The sequence below is a fragment of the Dasypus novemcinctus genome, chromosome 12, assembly GCF_030445035.2.
Source record: "Dasypus novemcinctus isolate mDasNov1 chromosome 12, mDasNov1.1.hap2, whole genome shotgun sequence".
NCBI lineage: Eukaryota > Metazoa > Chordata > Mammalia > Cingulata > Dasypodidae > Dasypus > Dasypus novemcinctus.
Window position 1 is genome coordinate 105,712,662 of NC_080684.1, and position 21,765 is coordinate 105,734,426.

The 21,765-nt window shown below is 54.7% G+C and overlaps 1 protein-coding gene and 1 long non-coding RNA gene across 4 annotated transcripts in view; both read left to right on the forward strand.

Annotated features, from left to right (window-relative positions):
* Nucleotides 1–942: 942 nt before the first annotated feature.
* Nucleotides 943–21,765, forward strand: part of PRR5 (proline rich 5) — a 35,748-nt gene continuing 14,925 nt past the window's right edge. The window contains exons 1-2 of one of the 3 annotated variants that reach the window (XM_058308918.2): nt 943–1,236; nt 9,122–9,202. In XM_058308918.2, coding sequence (XP_058164901.1) covers nt 1,106–1,236; nt 9,122–9,202 — 212 coding nt within the window. In that variant the 5' untranslated portion in view covers nt 943–1,105. The remainder of the gene's footprint in view (nt 1,237–9,121; nt 9,203–21,765) is intronic. The other 2 variants (XM_058308920.2, XM_058308919.2) reach the window with 2 other exon arrangements.
* Nucleotides 9,214–11,260, forward strand: LOC131280666 (uncharacterized). Its single transcript, XR_009188383.1, has 2 exons — nt 9,214–10,738; nt 10,978–11,260. It is a non-coding gene; the product is annotated as an uncharacterized lncRNA (long non-coding RNA).

The following is a 21,765-nucleotide window of genomic DNA, read 5'->3' on the forward strand; positions in this document are numbered from 1 at the left end:
GCCTGGGGGGGTACCCGTGTACTCGAGCAGCCTGGGTTCAGGCCCAGCTCTGCCATCTGGCGATGCATGCCCTCGGTCGGAGCCTCAAGTGCCCTCAACTGTGAAATGAGAATCAATCCTGCCCCACAGAGATTCAGGAAGACAAACCTAAAGTGTTCTGGAAGGTGCAGGAAGCACTGAGGCTGTGCCCCCTTCAGTGGGGCAGCGGTCTTAGGAGACCCCTTTTGCTTTCACCGCCGAGGGAGCTGGTTGCTTGGCTGGTCTCTGCCCGGGGGAGGCCAGCTTCAGCCCCCCCAGCGGCCATGCAGCACCGAGGCCCCTGCCTGAGGAGGGCGTCGGGCGGCCAGGCCCTCGGGGGTCAGGGTGGGTGGGGTTCCCCGAGGGGGCTGAAGGTCTCCACCACGCCTGGCCCGAGGGTGGTGGTGGCAGCCCCTGGAGGCTGCGCACAGGCTCCCGGGAGCAGGCCACATGCGCACGCAGGGGTCTGCAGGGGTCCGTGTGCGCCTGCAGTCTTCGGGGGAGGGATGTCGAGGCCGCGATGACTTGGCCTGAGTCACAGAGGATCGGGGGTCTCGCGGGTGGGGTCGCCGGACCTCGGGGTGTGAGCGCGGGCACGGGGCGGGCGTGGGGCCCGGACTCCGTGCCCCTGGTCGGCTGGTTTCCTGGGGGCACGTGGAGCCCTCGGAGGAGGGGAGGGGGCCGAGCGCGACCCCCGGTAGGGCCCACCGCCGGGACCTCGTGGCCGCCGCGCCGCGCGGGCCCCGCCCCCGGCCCCGCCCCCCGCCCGGGCCCGCCCCCGGCTCGGCCCCGCCCCCGGCCCCGCCCCCGGGCCCGCCCTCCGCCCGGGCCCGCCCCCGGCTCGGCCCCGCCCCCGGGCCCGCCTGCGTATGCGCCGGGTCCGCGCTGCCCGCCGCGCTCGGGGCGCTCCACCCGCAGCCGCGCGGGGCCATGATCCGCCCGGCGGGGCAGCCGGCGAGCGGCCCGGGACGGCGGCGCGGGGCTGGGCCGGGAGCCCGGGGGCCCCCTGCGCGGCCGGCGGCCGCCGAGGTGCCCCGGTAGAGGGCGCGGCGCCGCGGGGCTGGGGGCGGCGCGCCGCGGGCTCACCATGAGGACCCTCCGCAGGTTGAAGTTCATGAGTTCGCCCAGCCTCAGTGACCTGGGCAAGAGAGAGGCGGCGGCCGCCGACGAGCGGGGCACGCAGCAGCGCCGGGCCTGCGCCAACGCCACCTGGAACAGGTAAGGCCCCCCGCGCCCGGAGCGGGACCCCCCGGCGGGCCTCGGCGCGGGCAGCGGTGCCGGGTCCCCGCGGCGGGCGGCCGCCGGCGAAGTTGAAAGCAACGTGCTCCGAGAACGCGCGGGAGCCGCGCGCCCGCCCCGCAGCCGCGCTCGTTGCCCCCGCCGCGTCGGGGCCGGCGCCCCCCGGGAGGCAGGGCGGCAGGAAGTCGCTTTCCCACTGTGCGGGCGAGCGGCGAGCCCCGGGCCCGCGCTTCCTGGGCCTGGGAAGGGCCCTCGGCGCCCGGGGGCGGAGGCGGCCCTCCCCGCCGCCGGGGTGCGGCAGCCGCCGGCATTCCTCCGCGGACCCTGCCCTCGGCCGGGGGCCCAGACCCCGCGGGCCTGCCGGGGGCCGCCCCTCCCCCGGCCTGGTCTGCAAAGCGAGACCGGGCCCGGAAGAGGGTTTCTTCCGCGGCGTGGCGGCCCACGAGCCTTTCCAGGAACAGCCGTTCCCACGGCGGGGTGGGGGAGGGAGGCCCCAGGCGCGGGGCCGTCTGTCCGGGACCGGGTTATTCGGTTCTTGGAGGCCTCAGGCGCGTCCTGGTGGGCGTGGCGGCTGCGCTTCGCAGCGCCCTAGGCAGGACACGCCGCTCACAGCTGCACGCTGCCTCAGTTTCCCTCCCTGGTCAGAGGCGTGAGCCTCCCCCCTCACGAGCCTTGAAGGAAGGAGGTGCATACGCACTGGCGCCACACTCACCCGGGGATGCCCACCGTCTGATCAGCTACTTTTCCTCTCGCGGCACCGGGGAGATGGAAGCCCACTCCCCTGGTTTAGTGGAAGGAACCAGACGGAGTTCAAATTCCACCTCTGCCCCTTCCCCACTGTGTGTCTTTGAGCAAGTCACTTAAGGGCTCTGGTCCACAAAATGGGATAATGATGGTGCCCGCCTCCCAGGACTTTGTGGGGTCCAGGTTAAGATGTGCTTTAAAGTGCATGGAGGGGATCTGGGGTGAAGTGCCTCTCTCCAGCACGGGGGGGGGGGGGTCCCAGGGTGGGTCCCTGGTGCCTTCTAAAGAGAAGACACAGAGAGCAGACAGCGAGTGCAGACAACGAGGGGGTGGGGATAAATAAAATCTAAAGTGCTTGGCACACAGTAGGTTCTTCCTAACGGTAACGCTCTACTCCGACTTGTGTACGGGGACTTGTGTTGTTGGCTCAGGCCGTCGGGTGGGATTTGGTGAGCGCCCCTCACCAGCAGGGGGTCCCCCACAGAAGTGGGGGCCCTGCTGGGGGCTGGCTCGGAGGGTTTGGATGCCACCCTCCCCTCCCAGCGTCTTCCCCAGCCCTGGGACTCATATCTGGCCATTTCCTGTGCTCCTACTTCGCGCTGGCCTGGGGCCGGCCCCCTTCTTGTCTGTCTCCTGCCTGGCCCAGCATTTAGAGATGGGGCGATAGCACCCAGGGACCTGCCCACGCTCCCTCCTCCCCAGGACTGAGCCCAGGAGAGGTGACGCCTTCCCCTGCCAGGTTCCTGAGCAGAAACGGTGGGCTCCGCAGGTGCGGGCTTGCCGAGCTGGGGACTCCTCATTTTGAGTAGTCTTAAGATGCCCCCCCTTTTACTGTGTGACGGGGACATGTCCCCTGAATTCCCCCAGCCTCTGTTTCCTCCTCTGCCCGAGAGGGCAGGAACCACCCGCCCCGCCCCGCTAGGTCATGAGAAAGGAATTCACAGGCTCCCTTCACTGGCACTCATTCCTTCAGGAGGACGGCACTGCCCCCACCCCAGCCTCGAGCTCTCAGGAGGAAGCCGGTCCTGTCCGTAAACGTGGGGGCAGGCCCAGCAACGGGGTGACTGCAGGGCACTTGGAGTGCTGGGGAGAAAACAGACGGCCTCGCGCAGCCACTGGCGACACCCAGCGCCTGCCGGCTGGCCCGCTGCACTCCTTCTGGAAACTTCCTAGGGGTGCCAGAAGTGTTCTGAAGTAGCGGGTACCGGGCTGGCCGGCTGCGTTCCCCTTGCAGACTGTAAACTAGAACCTTCAGAAGGTGTTTCCAGAGCACGGCCCAGGGCTGGACCTCAGGTGTGCACCGAGGACCCTCCCTGGCTGGTGGGGTGACGGACGAGGACACGCGTCCCCCGTGGAGCCTCAGGTGTGGGAGACTGAACGTTGGCCCCAAAGCGCCCACGTCCTCGTCCCCAAACCTGTGGCTCCCTTACATCAGGCATTCTTAACCCTTTCTGTTCCACGGACCCCTTTGCCAGTCAGGTGGAAACCACGCCTAAGTCCACACTTACCGTGTAGTATTTAATAAACATGTCACACCCGCACGTCCCCACAAGAACAATGTTTCTCTGAATTTCAGTTCAGGCTCGCTGTCCCCTGGTTAGAAACCCCTGCCTTGCATGGTAAGGGAACTGTGCAGGTGAATGTAAGTGACAGTCTCGGAATGGGCAGGTTCTCCTGGACGCCGCCCCCCCATGCCATCCCAGCGGACCTGACGAGGGTCAGGGTCGGGAAGACGAAGACGGTGCAGGTTGGAGTGCTGTGCGCTGGGGAAGGAGGAAGGGGCCCCAGCCAGGGCTCAGGTGCCGGCTGCAGCCCCACCCCTCGGGAAGCCCTGGGAGCAGGCCGGGAAGCAGAGGCACCTGGGAGGGGGCAGCTGTGGGGGGACACGGGGTACGTCACTGCCCCCCTTCATAGCCCCCTTAGGGAAGCTGCTCAAAGCCAGACTTGCTGAGTGCACTCAGGTACCTGCCTACCTGGGCGGGTGAGCCTGTGGGGACAATCTCTATGTTCTCGCCAGGGTCCCAGGGAGGAATGGAGGTAGAGGTGGGCCTGTTCTGCTCAGCCAGGAACCCCAGGGCTGGAAAAAGGAGACTTTCAGCCAGGTGGACTGAGCCAGGACCCAGGTGTGAGCGACGCCCCGTTGGTTAGCCCACCCATGGGGCTGAAGTTACCACCCCCATTTTCCAGAGGGTCCCGCCGAGCATGGGGGCAGGACTTGGGCTGAATGGGGTCCCCAAAAGATGTGGCCAGTCCTGACCCCAGAGCCTGGAAATGTGACCTCATTTGGAAGAAGGGTCTTTGCAGACACGATTGAGTAAAGGAGCTTGACACGGGAGCCCATCGTGGGTCACCTGGTGGCCCCCAAATCCAGGGACAAGGGTCCCGACGAGAAGAAGAGGGGGGGGATGTGAAGTGAGGGTGGAGGGGGGATGGAGGGGGGCTGCCGCAAACTGGGGAGCGCCGGGGACCCCCAGAAGCTGGGGGAGGTACACCTTGCTGATGAAGCTCTGCCCCCCCAGCTGGGGGGGAGGAGCTGGGGGGAAGCGCTCTTGTAAGTCACGGGTTTGTGGTGCTTTGTTCTGGCAGCGGCAGGAAGCCAAGGCACCTGCCTCCACCGGAAGTGAAAAGCAGGCCAGTGGCCGCTGTGTGTCCTGGGGCGGCTGGTGCAGACCCGGGGAGCAGCCCCCACCTCACCGCAAGGGTGCGCAGGCAGGGCTCGGGGGCCCTGGTTCCCCTCGGCGGGCAGCATGGGGGGGGGTGTCTGTTGGAGGCGGGGCTTGGCCCGGCTCCCCCATCCGCCCCTACCCATGTGCCCGCCGGTCCCTGGTTGGGTCCTGGACCCTGGTGGGTGGGGGCAGAAGAAGTGCCAGTCTAGCTGGGGGTCTGGTCAGTTCCCAGGCTCCTGTGCGTGGGGCCTGGAACATGGCCCCCACCCCCAGGGTCCCGCCGGGGCCTCTTCCTTTCCAGGGGGCTTGCCCGACCCACCCGCAGCTCCCAGGGGACCGGCCTGGGGTGGGGCCCCACCCCGTTCTCTGCGGCCGCTTCCTGTGTGGGCAGGTGGGCCCCGCGGCTACGCGCAGGTGCGTGGCACCTCGGCCCTCCCTCTCCCGGCTCGCCGTGGCCTCCTACCCCCTCCCCCAGCCCTGCCAGGTCCCGGGACCCCTGGGAGTCTCCCCGGAGGACCAGCTCCTTCGCCCTCTCACCTGTGCTCCTGTCATGTGGGGGAGAGGGACAGGCTCCAGGGAGGCTGGGACACAGGACACTGGGGCTCAGGGGACCGTCACTGCTGGGGAGCAGGCCGAGGACAAAGGGCTACCCCCGCCCCCAGTCGGGCCACAACCACCCCGAGGCTACCCGGGAGGACGGGGTCAGTGTGTGCCCCTACGGAGGGGGGAGCCCGCGTCAGAGAGGGGAAGAGAGGGGTTAGGGGTGGGGAGCTGGAGGCCAGCGGTTCAAGGTCGGGGCAGGGCTGGAGGTGAGCGCCCGGGGCAGGGGTGAGCCTGGACATGAGGACCCCTCTGGAAGCACCCCTGCCCCCCACTAGCCCCCTCCGGACTGGAAGCAGAGCGGGGGTTTCGCTTCTACTTTGGGAGCGATTAGTCCCAGGAGGGCCCCCCCCCCTCAGTGGCTCACGGCAGGGTTTTTCTGTTGACCCAACTTGGACTTTGGAAAGAACTTGCAGCCTCAGTCCCTGGAGCTAGAGAGAAACTGGAAGGAGAGGCCTGCCTGTCCCCCACCCCCTACCCGGCCCAGGGTTTGGGTGGGGCGCGGGGAAGGCCACAGGGGAAGGGGGCGTGGTGGCACTGTGGGCCCAGCGTGCCAGGTGTGCATCTTGGCTCTGCCAGGTATCAGGCTGTGTGACTTTGGGCAGGGCCCTGGACCTCTCTGGGCCGCGGTGTTTTCTTATGTAACTTGGGTTATAACCGTGCCCGCCTGACCTGGGAGTTAGGAGAAGAACCCAGAGAAGGCCGCCAGGGCCCTGGGTGGCTGGGGGCCATGGAGAGCCTCCTTTGGCCCTACAGCGCCCCCAGGGGTGTGCACTGGGCTCAGTGATTCCCCTTGCGTGGGTGGGGACCCGAGGCCCAGAGTGGGTGGGCCAGTGGTGGACACACAGCGAGCAAGCCGGAAGCGGGGGTTGCCCAGAGCCCACACCTTTAACCACCCTGGGGGCCTGGAGGTGGGAAAGGCCCCTGAGGGCAGGAGGCTGGGGTGGGGTGGGTGAGAGACCAGGACCCTGTGGCCCCGGGCTGGGTGGTCATTCATTCATTCATACATTCATTCATTCATTCGTTGGCAAATTTATCAGACAGAGCTCCACGCCGCCCCTGGCCAAAGCAGGGAAGAGGCCGAGAGTGAGGCAGGAGACCTCCCCTCCACAGGGTCCTGGTCACGCCACACAGCCTGAGAGGTGGAGGGGGACCCAGCCCCTGAAGGTGGCTGGGAAGGCTGCTCGGAGGAAGCGGCGTTTCGAGCTGAGGCACGGGGCAGGGGAGGACGCGGGGCCAGGCAGAAGGGCCAGTGCGGCCAGAGCCAGGGCTCTCCAGGGGGCTGCGGCGCAGGCGACACGGGCCGCCCAGTCCCCGGGGCCCTCGCCTCGGGTGGGGGGGAGGCCTGCGTGGAAAGCCGGGAGCCCCTCGGCGTTTTTAGCAGGGTCCCCTAAACGGTGGCAGCCGGAGGACCCAGACCGCTGAGGGCGGCAGGGCCAGCCCGGGGCGCGTGGCCCCTGCCCGCCTCTTCCTTTGTACCCCCTCTTCCCGGTCTGGCGGGGTCTGAGCTGGAGCTGCCGCCAGCATGGGGGGGGGGGCCCGCGTGCCCGGGTGACCCTGGCTGAGGCGCCACCCCTTGGGGCCCCCCAGGACAGTCAGGAATGCCCCGCCTGTCCCCAAGCCCCCCGGACCCCAGGAGCAGACCCCGGGGGGGGCAGCCCGAGTGAGAAAGGCCAGGGCCTGGGGGGGCCGCCCGCCCGGAGCGCGGTCCCAGCTGCGGGGGTTCCGGGCGGTGACGGCCGAGGACAGCTGGCCTCCCGAGGCCTCTGGGGTGGGATTTCCGACTGTTGGAGTGGAGAGCAGCCTTCCCGGGAGCAGGGGTGGGCTTCCTCCCGGCGTGCTGTGCACGAGCCCCGCGGTTCTCCCTCCCGGCGGCCTGCGGGGCGGCCCCCCCCGGGAGCCCGCAAAGGAGCCCGAGGCCGCCAGCGCCGCGGTGGGGCAGCGGGTCGCGGGAGGCTCACGTGTCAGTCACACGAGCCAGTTCCCAGCCTCTGGCTTGGTGGGATGCGGCTCTGCCCGCGCTCCCGCAGCCCTTTGCCCACCGGGGGTGGGGGGCGGGTGCACCTGCCCTGCCCCCTCCTCTGCCAGCCTGGGGCTTAGCCGCTGCCGGGTGAGCCCAGGGCCCAGCCTGCCAGCCCCGGTCTCGAGCAGGGGCTTGGCCTCTCTCAGCCTCAGTTTCCCTCTCTGTAAGGCGGGCGGCCAGTCCTTGTCACGGGCAGGAGCGGCGTTCAGGGAGGCAGAAGGGCTCGGGAGTGCAGTGGCGGCTGCAGGTTCTGAGGTGGGGACGGCCAGGCACGGCTCGCTGTCCCCTCTGTCCCTGAGGCACTGCAGCAGGCGGAGGAGCCACTTCCAGGCCCAGGTGGAGGGCGGCAGCGCCACCGGAGCCGGTCTCACCCTCGGAGGGGAAGTGGACAGGAAAAGGAACTAGTGGGGATGGGCGTCTGTCCCTGCGGGATAGGTCAGGGAGGGCACCCTGGAGACGGACGATGACCTCCGAGCCAGAGCTCCAAAAGGCACAGCGCCTTGCACAGTGGACAGGGGGAAGGGCCTTCCAGGCCGAAGGGCGGCGGCTGCAAAGAGCCAGGGGTGCGGCACCCCCGGGGGTCCGAGCTCTGGAGCTAGGGCGTGGGCTGCCCAGAAGCCCGGGGCCTCGAGTGCCACGTCCAGGATCTCGGGCTGGGCCGTGGGAGCCTCACGGAGGCCCCGAGCAGGAAAGCGGCTCTGACCACATTGGAGGGAGGCGCCCCGGCCTGGGAAGGGAGAAGGGGTGCCATGGAGAGATCTAGAAAGGAGAGACGTAGGACTTCTGGGTCTACTGGATTTGGGAAGTGGTGTGTTCACAACCCACCAGGCTTCTGCTGGGAGTCCGGCACTCCTCCTCCAGTCGTGCAAAAGAACCTGGAGCCCTGGGCGCCTGCCCTGGAGAGATAAGGGTGGAGAGAGACCGGGAAGCGGCTATCACCGATCTCGGGTAGACACGTGGTGACGTGACGGCAAGCGCCACGAGAGCCAGCAGCGGCCTGTGCTCTGCCGGAAGGAACGGAGGAGATGGCAGGGGGAGGGAGGACCCAGCAGCCAGAGGGGCGCGTGCCAGGGGCCAGCCGGGGAGGGCAGGGGCGCCTTGAATCTTGCAGTAAGGAATCCTTTAGAGCAGGGGTCGCCTGGCGTGGCCCCCCGGGCCCAGTCTAGCCCACGTCTGTCTTTCGTAAAAGGTTTTGTTGGAATGCAGCCACGCCTGCTGGTTTCCATATCCCACGTGGCTGATCTCGCACGATGGTGGAGATCGGAGGACCGGCCAAGCCTCGGGTGCTTGCGCTGTGGCCCCTTAGAGAGCGTGTTTGGAAGCATGAAGCTTGATCAGTCGTCCCCGTGGGCTGGGGGGAGCCTGGAAGCACGAGTGACACCCGGGGAAGACACGGTGGGCCCGAGGGGGCCGCTGTGGACGTGGAAGGTGGTCGGGGTCACGAGATGTTGAGGAGGGTATGTTAGGGGAGGGCGAGTGGAGGAGGAACCCCAGTTTCTGGCCCGCGGGGGCCAGAGTTCAAGAACACGGGCAGGGTGAGCAGAATTCATAGGGAAAGCAGCGGACGTGCTGAGGGATGTCCACGGGGCGTGCGCACGGTGCCCAGGGCGTCCCAGAGGTGACCGGGAGGTGGCTGGTGACACAGCTGGGGCTCGAGGAGTGGGGGCATGGCCACGCGGGGTGGGCTGCGCCCTGCTCCCGCCACAGTCCGTTCCTGTTCCTCGAGCAGAGCTGGGGGGCTGGGAAGGGGGAGGGGGAGCGGTGGCGGGGGGAGGGCAGCGGGGGGGCTCCGGCCTCTGGGTGGCAACCCGCCTCTCCTCTCTGCCCGCAGCATCCACAACGGGGTGATCGCCGTCTTCCAGCGCAAGGGGCTGCCCGACCAGGAGCTCTTCAGCCTCAACGAGGGCGTGCGGTGAGTGCCCGCCGGGGCTGGGCGCGAGGGTCCTGTGCAGGGTCAGGTGGCCCGGGCCGGACCCCAACCCCACGGGGGCCTCGAGTCAGCCGGAGAGCGAAGCCGGGTTCGGCAGTGACCGTGCAGGGCTCGGTTTCCCCAGATGCCCCGTGGCCATCCCCCATTCAGGCTTTCCGATCTGGGGGTGCTTCCGCCCCCACCCCACCAGAGGATTTTTTTTGAAGGGGAAACAGGGTGGGATTTGACCGGCTCAAGATAACCCCTCATCCCCTGCCGGCTCCAGGCCTCTCAAGGGCTACTTTTTCTGGTAAAGAGGAAGGACCCACCTGCCTGATGACGGGCGGGCCGCTCGGGAAAGGCGATTATTTCCTGTGAATGGCAGGAGTGAGCACGCGGGAGGAGCAGTGAGCCAGGCACTGTCTGCCAGGCTTTTGTCATGGGCCCAGCCAAAGCTCAGAGAGGTCAAGAGACTTGCCGGGGGTCACCCAGCAGCTCCCGGGCGGAGAGGCGTTCCCTGCCCTGCTGTTTCCCCAGCCTGGCCCCGCCCACGTGACCCTGTCCCTGGGTCCAAAGGTTGTCTGGGGAAAACAGCCTGGAAACCTCCCCCTCGTGGGCCTTCAGGACGGGAATGAAAGGGTCATGATTTTGCTCCAGCGTCCCAGGGGGATACACCGAGACGTCGTGCTGCCACGTGGGCTAAGCCCGGCAGCAAGACAGGTGCTGTGGGCTGCCCCTTGGTGGCTTAAGCTGCAACAGGCACGTTCGCAGAGGCAGAAAGTAGCTCGTGGCACCAGGGGCTGCAGAGAGGCCCAAAAGGGGCGTCACTGTCTGACGGGTGCAGGTTCAGTTTGGGGTGATGGAAAAGTCCTGGACAGGGTGGTGGTGATGGGAGCACAGCGTGGTGAACGGAACTGACGTCGCAGAATGGTACTTACAGGTGGCTAAAGTGGCGTCTCCGACATTACATATTGTCTGTGTTTACCACGGTTTTAAAAAGCGTTTGCAGCCGGGGTCAGGGTTTCATATACCTGGCTCTGAATAGCCCACCCCGGTGCAGGGGATGAACCGGCCTTACCCACTGGTAAACTGAGGCCCAGGGAGCGAAAGGCCCAGAGCAGAGTCCCACTGGGAGCAGGCCCGGTAAACACAACCCGTCAGGGGGCTCTTTTTTAAAGATTGATTGATTGATTGATTTCTCTCCCCTTCCCCCCGCCCCAGTTGTCTGCTCTCTGTGTCTGTTCACTGCGTGTTCTTTGTTCACTTCTGTTGTTGTCAGTGGCACCAGGAATGTTTCTTTTTGTTGCGTCATCTTGTTATGTCAGTTTTCTGTGTGTGCGGTGCCAATCCTGGGCAGGCTGCAGTTTCTTTCACGCTGGGCGGCTCTCCTTACAGGGCGCACTCCTTGCGCGCGGGGCTCCCCCACACGGGGGACACCCCTGCGTGGCACGGCACTCCTTGCGTACATCAGCACTGTGCGTGCGCCAACTGCACACGGGTCAAGGAGGCCCGGGGTTTGAACCGTGGACCTCCCATGTGGTAGGTGGACACCCTAACCACTGGGCCAAGTCCGCTTCCCTAGGGGGCTCTTTCTGAGCTTGCTGCCACCCGCCCCGCCCCCTGCAAGAGGTTGGGCCCCAGAGCCTGCGGTGGTCTCCAGAGGCCACCCCATGCCCCTCATGTGCCTCTGCTTAGGGATACAGGCCACCTCTTTTATCTTGGTCACCTTGGTGCCTTTGTCCCTGAAGGGCACATCAGGTGTCCCCGCTTCTTAACAGGAACTGGCCCTGGCTGGCCTGTGGGCACTGACGTTGAGCCTGGCCGTGTGCAGCTGTGAGAGGCCTCTGCCTGGCGTGAACTGCGCCCTGGCGCCTGCTGTGGACAGTGCTCCTCTTTCTTCCTGTGTTACCCGTCACCGCAGGATGCTGCCCCAGCATCTGTCAGCGGCGGGCTCTCTCCAGCCCTGGCTTGACGTCGCCAGGGGTGCTGGTTGGTTGAAGCTGCAGCTCCCCCTGCTCTTTATTTTATTTTTTTGGAATTAAAAAAAAAATTTTTATTAAATTGTCTTTTATTTTTAAAGATAGATCACAAAAAATGTTACATTAAAAAATATAAGAGGTTCCCACATACCCCACCCCCACCCCACCACTCCTCCCATATCAACAACCTCTTTCATCATTGTGGCACATTCATTGCATTTAGTGAATACATTTTGGAGCACTGCTGTACTGCATGGATTATGGTTTACATTGTAGTTTATACTCTACTCCAGTTCATTCAGTGGGTTATGGCAGGGTATATAAGTTCCAGCATCTGACCCTGCAGTATCATTTAGGACAACTCCAAGTCCCAATAATGCCCCCACATCACATCTCTTCTTCCCTCTCCCTGCCCTCAGCAACTCCAGTGGCCACTTTTTCCAGATCAGTGCTATGGTTTCTTCCATTACTTGTCGCAATAGTTCTATAGTAGAATACCAGTAAGTTCACTCTAATCCATATTTTATTCCTCCATCCTGTGGACCCTGAGATGTCGATGTCCACTCCACCTCTATATTAAGAGGGGGCTTAGATCCCACATGGCTGATGGATATGATTCTCCTACTTGTAGGCACTCTCAGTTCCCTGGTGTGGTGGTTGACCATCTTCACCTCCCTGTTAGCTGACCTGGGTAAGTCTAACAAACCGGAGAGAAGGAGTTGCAACTCTCCTGAGGCTCAGGGTCCAGATGGCACATGGACAGTCCAGAGATGAAGTCTCTTGGGTATATACCAATCCCAGCACCAACCACAGGTACAGTAAAAGTGACAGAAGAGGCATGTGTAGAGAGATCACATCTGAGTCCAACTCATGTCACTCAAGAACACAAATTCCAAAATAGGACCCACTGACAAGGCACTGAACTCCAGAGCCAGCTGCCATGATCGTTGAACCTGTGTGTCTCCATAGCCCTTAGGAGCACCGGTACCTGGGGTTGTATCTACTTTGGCTGTCTCTGGGATCCTGCTGAGGCATGCGTAAGTGCAACCCCTCTGATGACCTCCTGACTCTTTTTTTGAAGACTCTTAGCCATATAAACTCATTTGTCTTTACCACTTACCCCTTTTATTCAAGATCTTTTTCTAGTTGCATCACCTGTTAGTGATTGGTAGTAATCCCTCTGTGCCAGGGAGGCTCATCCCTGGGAGTCATGTCCCATGTAGGGGGGAAGGGGGGGCAGGTAAGAAATGTCCATGCTGAGTTTGGCTTAGAGAGTGGCCACATTTGAGCAACATGGAGGCTCTCGGGAGGTAACTCTTAGGCACCTTGCAGGTCTAGGCCTAGTTCAAATTTCAGGCATACAGGCTCATAAGCATACTCATCAGTAACAAGGGCTCATCATTGGAGCATCCTTCTTCAGTGATCTTTGTCCCTGCACTTGGGGGAGTATTGCTGTTCCATTGGGGAATGTGACAGAGCTCCCCTGGCTAGGAACTCAGCACTCCCTCAGTTGTCGTTTGTAATTGTAACTACTATGGAAACACCCAACATATATCCAAACATTTTTATGTACCCTATATACATGCCCTGGAGAACTCCCTCCCAACCTTGTGTCCCCATCAGTAACACCCCACACCAGCGGTCCTCCCCTGCCGTAGTTGAACCCCTTTGTGGTCCAAAACTTCTTCAAGAGTGAAGTCTCATGTATTGCCAAATTCAATTAATAGGAAAATAAAATAGTAGTGCTAGGTTTAAAGAGTAGAAATAAAATAATACTAATTTAGAAACACTAAAACTAAAAATAAATTGGGGTATTAAAAAATGAAAAATATCATAAAACTTTGGTTTTGACGTTTTGCCTTTCATCACTGTGATAGGTGTTGCCCTGTGTGTACAGTGGCAAGGCAGTTTCTTTCATTTCTTCCTCATCATCTACGTCCTTTCTTTTTTTTTCCTAATTTTTCATTTTGTCTTCGAAAAAGTTTTAGGGCACAGTAAAGTCACTTATACAATATAGGGGACTCCCATATATCCAACATCAAATCCTTTTCCCCCTTCCTCAGCAATGACCTTTTTACATGTTTATGTTATATTTGCTGCAGGTGATTTACAGATATGGAAACAGCTATCAAACATGGTTCCATTTGGTTTACATTATGATTTATACTTTAGACTGTACAATTTTCTAAATTTTTAGTTACCTTATGTTTTACATTATGGTTTACATTTTAGCCTATAGACTTTTCTACATTTTTTGTGTAATTTAACATGTCCATATCCACCATTGCACAATCTTATGGAACACTTCCATTGTCCCCCAGTTACCCTGCTTCCATCTATTCTATTCCTCTCTCCCCCTCCCCTCATGGACCACAGTGACAATCAATCTTCACTGCTTGAAGGACCAGATTCACAGATACTTGCAACAATGCTGAGGGCTTGACACACTAGACTGTCCTCCCCCATTGGGAGCCACCAATTCTCTCGAGAGACACAATTCCCTCTACGTAAGAACATCAGGCCTCCCCAGGATGTGGGTATACTTTCACTCTCATTGTATGGGTCTCCACCCAGTGATATAACACATTCTGATGAGATGAGCACTCACACTCCCTAGAAGCCTGCCCTGTGCCAGATCCGCCCCCCCCAAACACCTTAGACAGGTAATCCTTCCTTATTATATTTTCTGTTTATAGTTTCAACCACATACCCGACAATCTCCCATGTTCAACTGTTCCCCCCAGCTCTCCCCCTAATTCCTTGGGCCATCTGACCCATCCCTTCCAACCCTAGCCCCCCTCAAGCCTGCAAAGCCCCACCCAAAAGTATTCCTATGCCCCTGTCTTATCCTTTCCCTGTACAAATACCTACCTCCACTTTATCATAGATTTCACCCATGTAGGCGTCGGCTCACAACCTTCCTCTCCATCCCCATTTCCTGTAAGCCTATCATCTGGTCTGTAGCTCTGTGAGACACCTTGGTTTGCTTATTTCATATCAGAGAGGTCATGTAGTATTTGTCCTTCAGTGCTGGCTTGGTTCACTCAACATAAGGTCCTCAAGATTCATCCATGTTATCACGTGTGTTTGTACTGTATTCATTCTTTTTTTTTTGTCTTTATTCTTTTAGTGTTACATTCAAAAATTATGAAGTACCCATATACCCTCCTCACCCCACTCCCCCCCCCATAACAACCTCCTCCATCATCATGAGACATTCATTGCACTTGGTGAATACATCTCTGAGCGCCGCTGCACCTCATGGTCAATGGTCCACGTGTATTCATTCTTATAGCTGAGTAGTATTCCTGTGTATGTATGTACCACATTTTATGTATCCATTCATCCGTTGATGGGCATTTGGGTTGATCCCAACTTTTGGCAATAGTGAATAAATGCCACTGTGAACATTGGTGTGGATATATCTGTTCATGTCCTTCTTTTCAGTTCTTCTGGGTATATACCCAGTGGTGAGATTACCAGATCATATGGCAAATCTATAGCTAGTTTTTTGAGAAACCACCAAACTGTCCTCCAGAATGGCTGGATCCTTCTGCATTCCCACCGGCAGTGGATGAGTGTTCCCATTCCTCTACATTCTCTCCAACACTTACAGTCTTCTGTATTTTTGGTAGCCACCAGTCTTTGGGAGTAAGATGATATCTCATTATAGTTTGGGTATGCATTTCCCTAATAGCTAGTGATTTTGAGCATTTTTTCTTGTGCTTTCCAACTATTTATATTTCTTCTTTGGAGAAGCATCTATTTAAATCTCTTGCCCATTTTTAAAATGGGTTGTCTTTTTATTTTTGAGATACAGGAGTTCTTTATATATGCAAGGTATTAGTCTCCTATCAAATACATGGTTACCAAATATTTTCTTCCATTAGGTAGACTGTCTTTTCACTTTCTTGACAAACTCCTTTGAGGTGCAAAAGGCTTTAATTTTGAGGAAGTCCCATTTATCTATTTGTTCTTTTGCTGCTCGTGCTTTGGGTGTGAAGTTCATGAAGCCATTTCCTATTACAAGGTATTGAAGATGCTTCCCTACACTGCTTTCCAAAGTCTATATGGTCTTGGCTCTTATATTTAGGTCTTTGATCCATCTTGAGTTGATTTTTGTATAAGGTGTGAGATGGTAATCCTCTTTCATTCTTTTGCATAGGGATATACAATTCTCTAGGCACCATTTGTTGAAGAGGCCATTCTCTCCCAGTTGAGTGGGCTTGGTGGCCTTGTCAAATACCAGATTACTGTGTTTAGGAGGATCTATATCAGCACTCTCAATTCAGTTCCATTGGTCAATGTGTCTGTCCTTGTGCCAATACCATGCCATGTTCACTGCTGTAGCTTTGCAGTATGTTTTGAAGTCAGTTAGTGTGATTCCTCCAATTTCATTTTTCCTTTTCAATATGTCTTTAGCTATTTGGGGCCTCTTTCCTTTCCAAATAAATTACATTGTTAGTTTTTCTAGTTTATTTTAAAATGCTGCATTGATTTTTATTGAGATTGCATTGAATCTGTAGATCAGTTTTGGTAGGATAGACGTCTTAATGATATATAGTCTTCCTATCCATGAACAGGGAATATTCTGCCATTTACTTAAGGATTTTCTTGAACAATGTTGTGTAATTTTCTGTGTATAAATCTTTTACATCTTAATTAAATTTATTCCTAGGTCTTTGATTTTTTTATTTACTATTGTAAATGGTATTTCTTTCTTGATTACCTCCTCAGATTGCTCATTATTGGTGTTCAGAAATGCTACTGATTTTTGTGAATTGATCTTATAACCTGCAACTTTACTGAACTCATTCATAAAGTTCTAGAAGCTTTCTTGTAGACTTCTCAAGGCTTTCTATGTATAGGATCATGTCATCTACAAATAGTGAAATTTGACTTCTTCCTTTCCAATTTGGATGCCTTTTATATCTGGTTCTTGGCTCAGTGCTCGAGCAAGTACTTCTCACACAGTGTTAAATAGGAGGGGTGGTAGTGGGCATCCTTGTCTTGTTCCTGATCTTAAAGGGGAAGATTTTAGGATTTCACCATTGTAAAAGATGTTAGCTGTGGGTTTTTCATATAAACCCTTTATTATGTTCAGAAAGTTTCCTTCTGTTCCTTTATTTTGCAGTGTTTTCATTAAGTAAGAGTGCTGTATTTTGTCAAATGCTTGTTCTGCATCTGTAGATATGATCATGTGATTTTTTTCCCTCCTAACTGTTTATGTGGTGTATTACATTAGTTAATTTTCTTATGTTTGAACCATGCTTGCATACCAGGAGTGAATCCCACTTGGTCATGGTGTATAGTTCGTTTCATGTGTTGTTTAATACTATTAGCAAGTATTTTGTTGAGGATTTTCACTTCTAGGTTCATTAGAGAGATTGGTCTGTAATTTTCCTTTCTTGCGGTGTCTTTGTTTGGCTTTGGTACTAGGATAATGTTGGCATCATAGAATGAGTTAGGCAGTGTTCTTCCTGGCTCAATTTTTTGGGAGAGTTTAAGCAAGATTGGTGTTCTTTCTGAAATGTTTAGTAGAATTCACCTGTGAAGCCGTCTGGCCCAGGGCTCTTCTTAGTTGGGGTGCTTTTAATGACTGATTCTATCTCTTTACTTGTGATTGGTTTGTTGAGATTGTCAGGTTCTTCTTTTGTTAGTGTAGGCTGCTTATGTGTTTCTAGGAATGTCCATTTCCTCTAAATTGTCCTTCTTGTTGGAATATAGTTTTTCAAAATATCCTTTTATGATAGTCCTTATTTCTGTGGGTTCAGTGGTGATATACCCTTTCTCATTTCTTAGTTTGTGTATTTGCATCTTCTCTCTTTTGTTTCTTTGTTAGTCTAGCTAAGGGTTTGTCAGTTTTATTGATCTTCTCAAAGAATCAGCTCTTGTTTATTTTTTCTAGCACTTATTTTCTATTTCATTTAGTTCTTCTCTGATCTCTGTTATTTCTTTCTGTCTTCTTCCTTTGGGGTTAGTTTGTTGTTCTTTTACTCATTCTTCCAAGTGTGTGGTTAGGTCTTCAATTTTAGCTATTCTTTGATGTATGAATTTATGACTATGAATTTCCCTCTTAGTACAGCTTTTGCTACATCCCATAAGTTTTGATATGTTGTTGTATCATTTTCATTAGTTTCAGGGTAGTTACTGATTTCTTTTGAGATATCCTCCTTGACCTACTGTTTGTCTAAGAGTGTGTTTAAATTCCATATCTCAGTGCCAGATCTGGGTCTCTGGCTTTGCAGATTTCCAGCTTCATTCCACTGTGGTCAGAGAAATTATTTTGTATGATTTCCGTCTTTCTGAATTCATTGAGACTTTCTGAGGCCTAGCATATGGTCTGTCTCAGAGAATGATCCATGGGTGCTTGAGAAGAATATATATTCTGCTATATTTGGGTGTAGTGTCCTATATGTGTCTATTAGGTCCAGCTCCTCTAATATATTGTTCAAAGTCTTTGTTTCTTTATTGTACTCTTTTGAGATGTTCTGTCCAGCGGTGATAGTGTTGTGTTAAAGTCCAGCAGTATGATTGTAGAGGCTTCTATTCCTTCACTTAATTTTTCCAGTGGTTGCCTCACGTATTTGGAGGCCCCTTGGCTAGAGGCATGAATGTTTATGATTGTTCTTTCATCTTGAAAGATTATCCCTTTCACTAATAAATAGTGTCCATCTTTGTCCCTCACAATAGTTTTGCATTTAAAGTCTTTTGTCCGAACCACCACACCATGGAGCCTAGAGTGATTACAACTGAAAATGGGAGGATTGCATCCAGCATCCAGGTGGAATCTGAGCCTCCTCTTGACATAAAGGTGCAATGGACACAACCAATCCAGTGTCCACATAGAAGAGGTGGCATTGGATTGGGAAAAGTGGACATAATGGACAAAGGGTATGGGGAAAGGCAGGAAGAGATGAGAGGTGGAGGCATCTTCGGGACATGGAGCTACCCTGGATGGTGCTTCAGAGGTAATCACCGGACATTGTAAATCCTCACAGGGCCTACATGATGGAATAGAGGAGAGTATGGGCCATGATGTGAACCAATGTATATGAGGTGCAGAGGTGCCCAAAGATGTACTTAACCAAATCCAATGGATGTGTCATGATGATGGGAACGAGTGTTGTTGGGGGGGGGGAGAGGGGGGGTGGGGGGGTGGGGTTGAATGGGACCTCACATATATATTTTTAAGGTAATATTATTACAAAGTCAATAAAAAATAAAAAAATTAAAAAAAAAAAAAAAAAAAAAAAAAAAAAAAAAAATAAAGTCTTTTGTCCGATATTAATATAGCTACTCCTGCCCTTTCTTGTTTATTGTTTGCTTGTAAGATTGTTTTCCAGCCATTCACTTTCAACCTCCTTGAATCCCTGGGTCTAAGATGTGTTTCTTTTTTTTTTTTAAAGATTTATTTATTTATTTATTTCCCCTTTCCCCCGCCACAGTTGTATGTTCTCTGTGTCTATTTGCTGCGTCATCTTTGTCTGCTTCTGTTGTTGTCAGCGGCACGGGAATCTGTTATGTTTCATTTTGTTGGGAATCTATGTTGTGTTTCTTTTTGTTACGTCATCTTGTTATGTCAGCTTTCCGTGTGGGCGGTGCCGTTCTTTGGCAGGCTGCACTTTCTTTCGCGCCGGGCGGCTCTCCTTATGGGGTACACTCCTTGCGCGTGGGGCTCCCCTACACAGGGAACACCCCTGTGTGGAAGGGCACTCCACACGGGTCAAGGAGGCCTGGGGTTTGAACTGCGGACCTCCCATGTGGTAGACAGATGCCCTAACCACTGGGCCAAGTCCATTTCCCTAAGATGTGTTTCTTGTAGACAGCATATAGATGGGTCATATTTCCTTATCCATTCTACCAATCTGTGTCTTTTAACAAGTGAGTTTAATCCATTGACATCGTGTTATTACTTTCAAGGAATTACTTATGTTAGCCATAGTTTCTTTGGATTTGTGTTTGTCATATGTTGTGAGTTTTTTTCTCTCTCTTTTGGTCTTTTTAGTTGTTCTTACACTCTCCTCCAACTCTGTCTCTCCTGTTTTTTTCTTTCCTCCTGCAGAACTCCCTTTAGTATTTCTCGAAGGGCAGGTTTCTTGTTGACATACTCCCTTAGTTTCTGTTTATCTGTGAATATTTTGAACTCTCTGTCATTTTTGAATGTCAGCTTTGCTGGATAGAGTAATCTTGGCTGGAAGTTTTTTTCTTTTGGTGCCTTGACTATGTCATACCACTGCCTCCATGGTTTCAGATGAGAGATCAGCACTTAATCTTATGGAGCCTCCCTTGTTTGTGATGGTTCTGTTTTTTTCTTGCTGCTTTCAGTATTTTCTCTTTGTCTTAAGTGTTAGATAATTTGACGAGTATATGTCATGGGATAGGCCTGTTGGGATTTACGCTGTTTGGGGTGCGTTGTGCTTCCTGGACATGTACAGGCATCTCCCTCAATAGGTTTGGGAAGTTTTCAGCCATTGTTTCCTCCAACACCCCTTCTGTCCCCTTTCCCTTCTCTTCTCCTTCTGGGATGCCTATAATGCGTATGTTTGTGCATTTTGTGTTGTCGTTCAAGTCCCTAAGTCCCTGCTGGATTTTTTCTATCTTTTTATCGATCAATTCTATGTGTTTGATTTCAGGGGTACTGTCTTCCACATCACTAATTCTTTCCTCTGCTATTTGCTGAGAGTGTATTTTTGATTTCTTGGATTGTGCTGTTCATCCCCATCATATCCATTATCTTTCTGTGCATGTTTACAGTTTCTTCTGTATGTTCTCCAAGTGTTTTCTTAATACCCTTAATCTCTTCCGTCACTTCATTAAATTGATTTATGATGTATGTTTTGACAGCTTTGATTAGTAGTTCAATGTTCTGCTCCTCTTCCTGGGTTTTAGTTTGTTCATTGGATTGGGCCATGTTTTCCTGATTATTGCTATGGTTTGTAATTTTTTGTTGCTGTCTGGTCATCATTTTATCTTGATGGGTTTATTCGGTTGATTAGCTTCTCCATCTAGTCTCGGGGTTTATTTAGGTGTTGTTTTTGTGTGCGTATTAAGTCTTCTCTTTGACGCTTTGTTGCTCTTATTCTATTTCCTTGTTGTTGTCTAAGTTCCCTTGAAGGAAAATATTAGGGCAAGGGGAAGCAAAGGGGGTAAGAAAAGAAAGAGTTTAATAGTAGTATTGATAGTAAATGTTAGCAGAAGAACCATGTGAGACCTAGGAGAATGGATATTAAACTAATGTAAGCTGTGTAGAGTTATAACAATAAAAAGAGTGGAGTATCTACAATGATATGGTAAACTGATTATGGGAAAAAATGTAGTATGAATTAAAAGGCTAGTGTGGTCAGGAGAGAGGGAAAGAGAAAAGAAAGGACAATAACATAGAGTGAATAAATGATAGAAACAGAATAGAAGTTTAGAAATAGAAAGTCAGAAAAATTGGGGGCTAAAAGAGACGTGGAATGTAAGAAAATCAATAGACGATGCAAGATAGAAAGATGTAAAGAAAAGGGGGTAGCATTGGTAGCCAAAATCAGTGCACACAAAAAAGAGGAAATTGAGGATGAGGAAGCACAGCAAATAAGAAACACTGCCTGCAGCACCTAATAGAAAAAAGGGGGGGAGGGAAGACTGTGGGGGTTAAAGAGGAAGGAAAAACAAAAAAAACAAACCAACAAAAAAGACCAGACAAGGCCTCAGGCAGGGACCCCTCTTTGCAGTTGGATAAACTGCTTAGGACTCTGTCCTTTCCCTTCTCTCCCTTCCTAACTTCCTCTCTCCCAGGGCAGCAGGAAGGCTGTGTGAGGGCTGCCAGAGGAGATGATGGGTCCCTGGTGAACCAACTCACCACAGAAAATAGGGACTCTTAGTTTCTTGAGGGAGAGCACCCACCCTTTGCCAGCAACCCTAAATGTGCTCTTGGAAGCCTGCAAAGCACGTCCGCCTGTCCCCCTCCCTTAGGCGTGCTAGGGGAAGCTAGTTAATTGTCTGACTCCACCTTCCCCCAGTGCAAGTTTCCCCATCCCAGGGCGTTGAGTTAAATCTCGCTCTCAGCAGATTTCCCTCTCCTCTGTCTTCCTAGCCTCGCCCCAAGCCAGCTGATATGCTCCTCCAAGCTCAAAAAAAGGGGACCAGAAAATTTACCCTGCACTCCTCGGGCGCCTCTCTCTCTCAGAGTTTGTCCGAGACGGGAGGGCCAGGGGAATGCGGGAGTTTGGGGAGTGCTGGGTTCGGGGTGCGCGGGCTTGGGGAGTGTGGGTTACAGGGAATGCGGCGATCAGGGAACATGAGGCTCAGGGAACACACGTTTGGGGAGCACGGGGCTTGGGAATGCTGGAACTGGGAGGGGTCTCGCCTTCCCACAGCTTCCAGCTGGAGCCTCAGAAGCCCGCGGTTTTACCCTGAGCAGGCACCCCTTTTGTCGCAGTCTCTCCAGATCAGCGTCCAGATACCTTCTGTCCCCCCACTCTAGTTTCTTGTAACGCCCAGCTGTCCCCGGCTGTGCTGGGCCGCCTCCGTAAAGGCCTGGGATCGATGCCTGTGTTTAATCCACGTGGTTTAGGAGCAGCGGTGGGGTCCCGCCCGGCC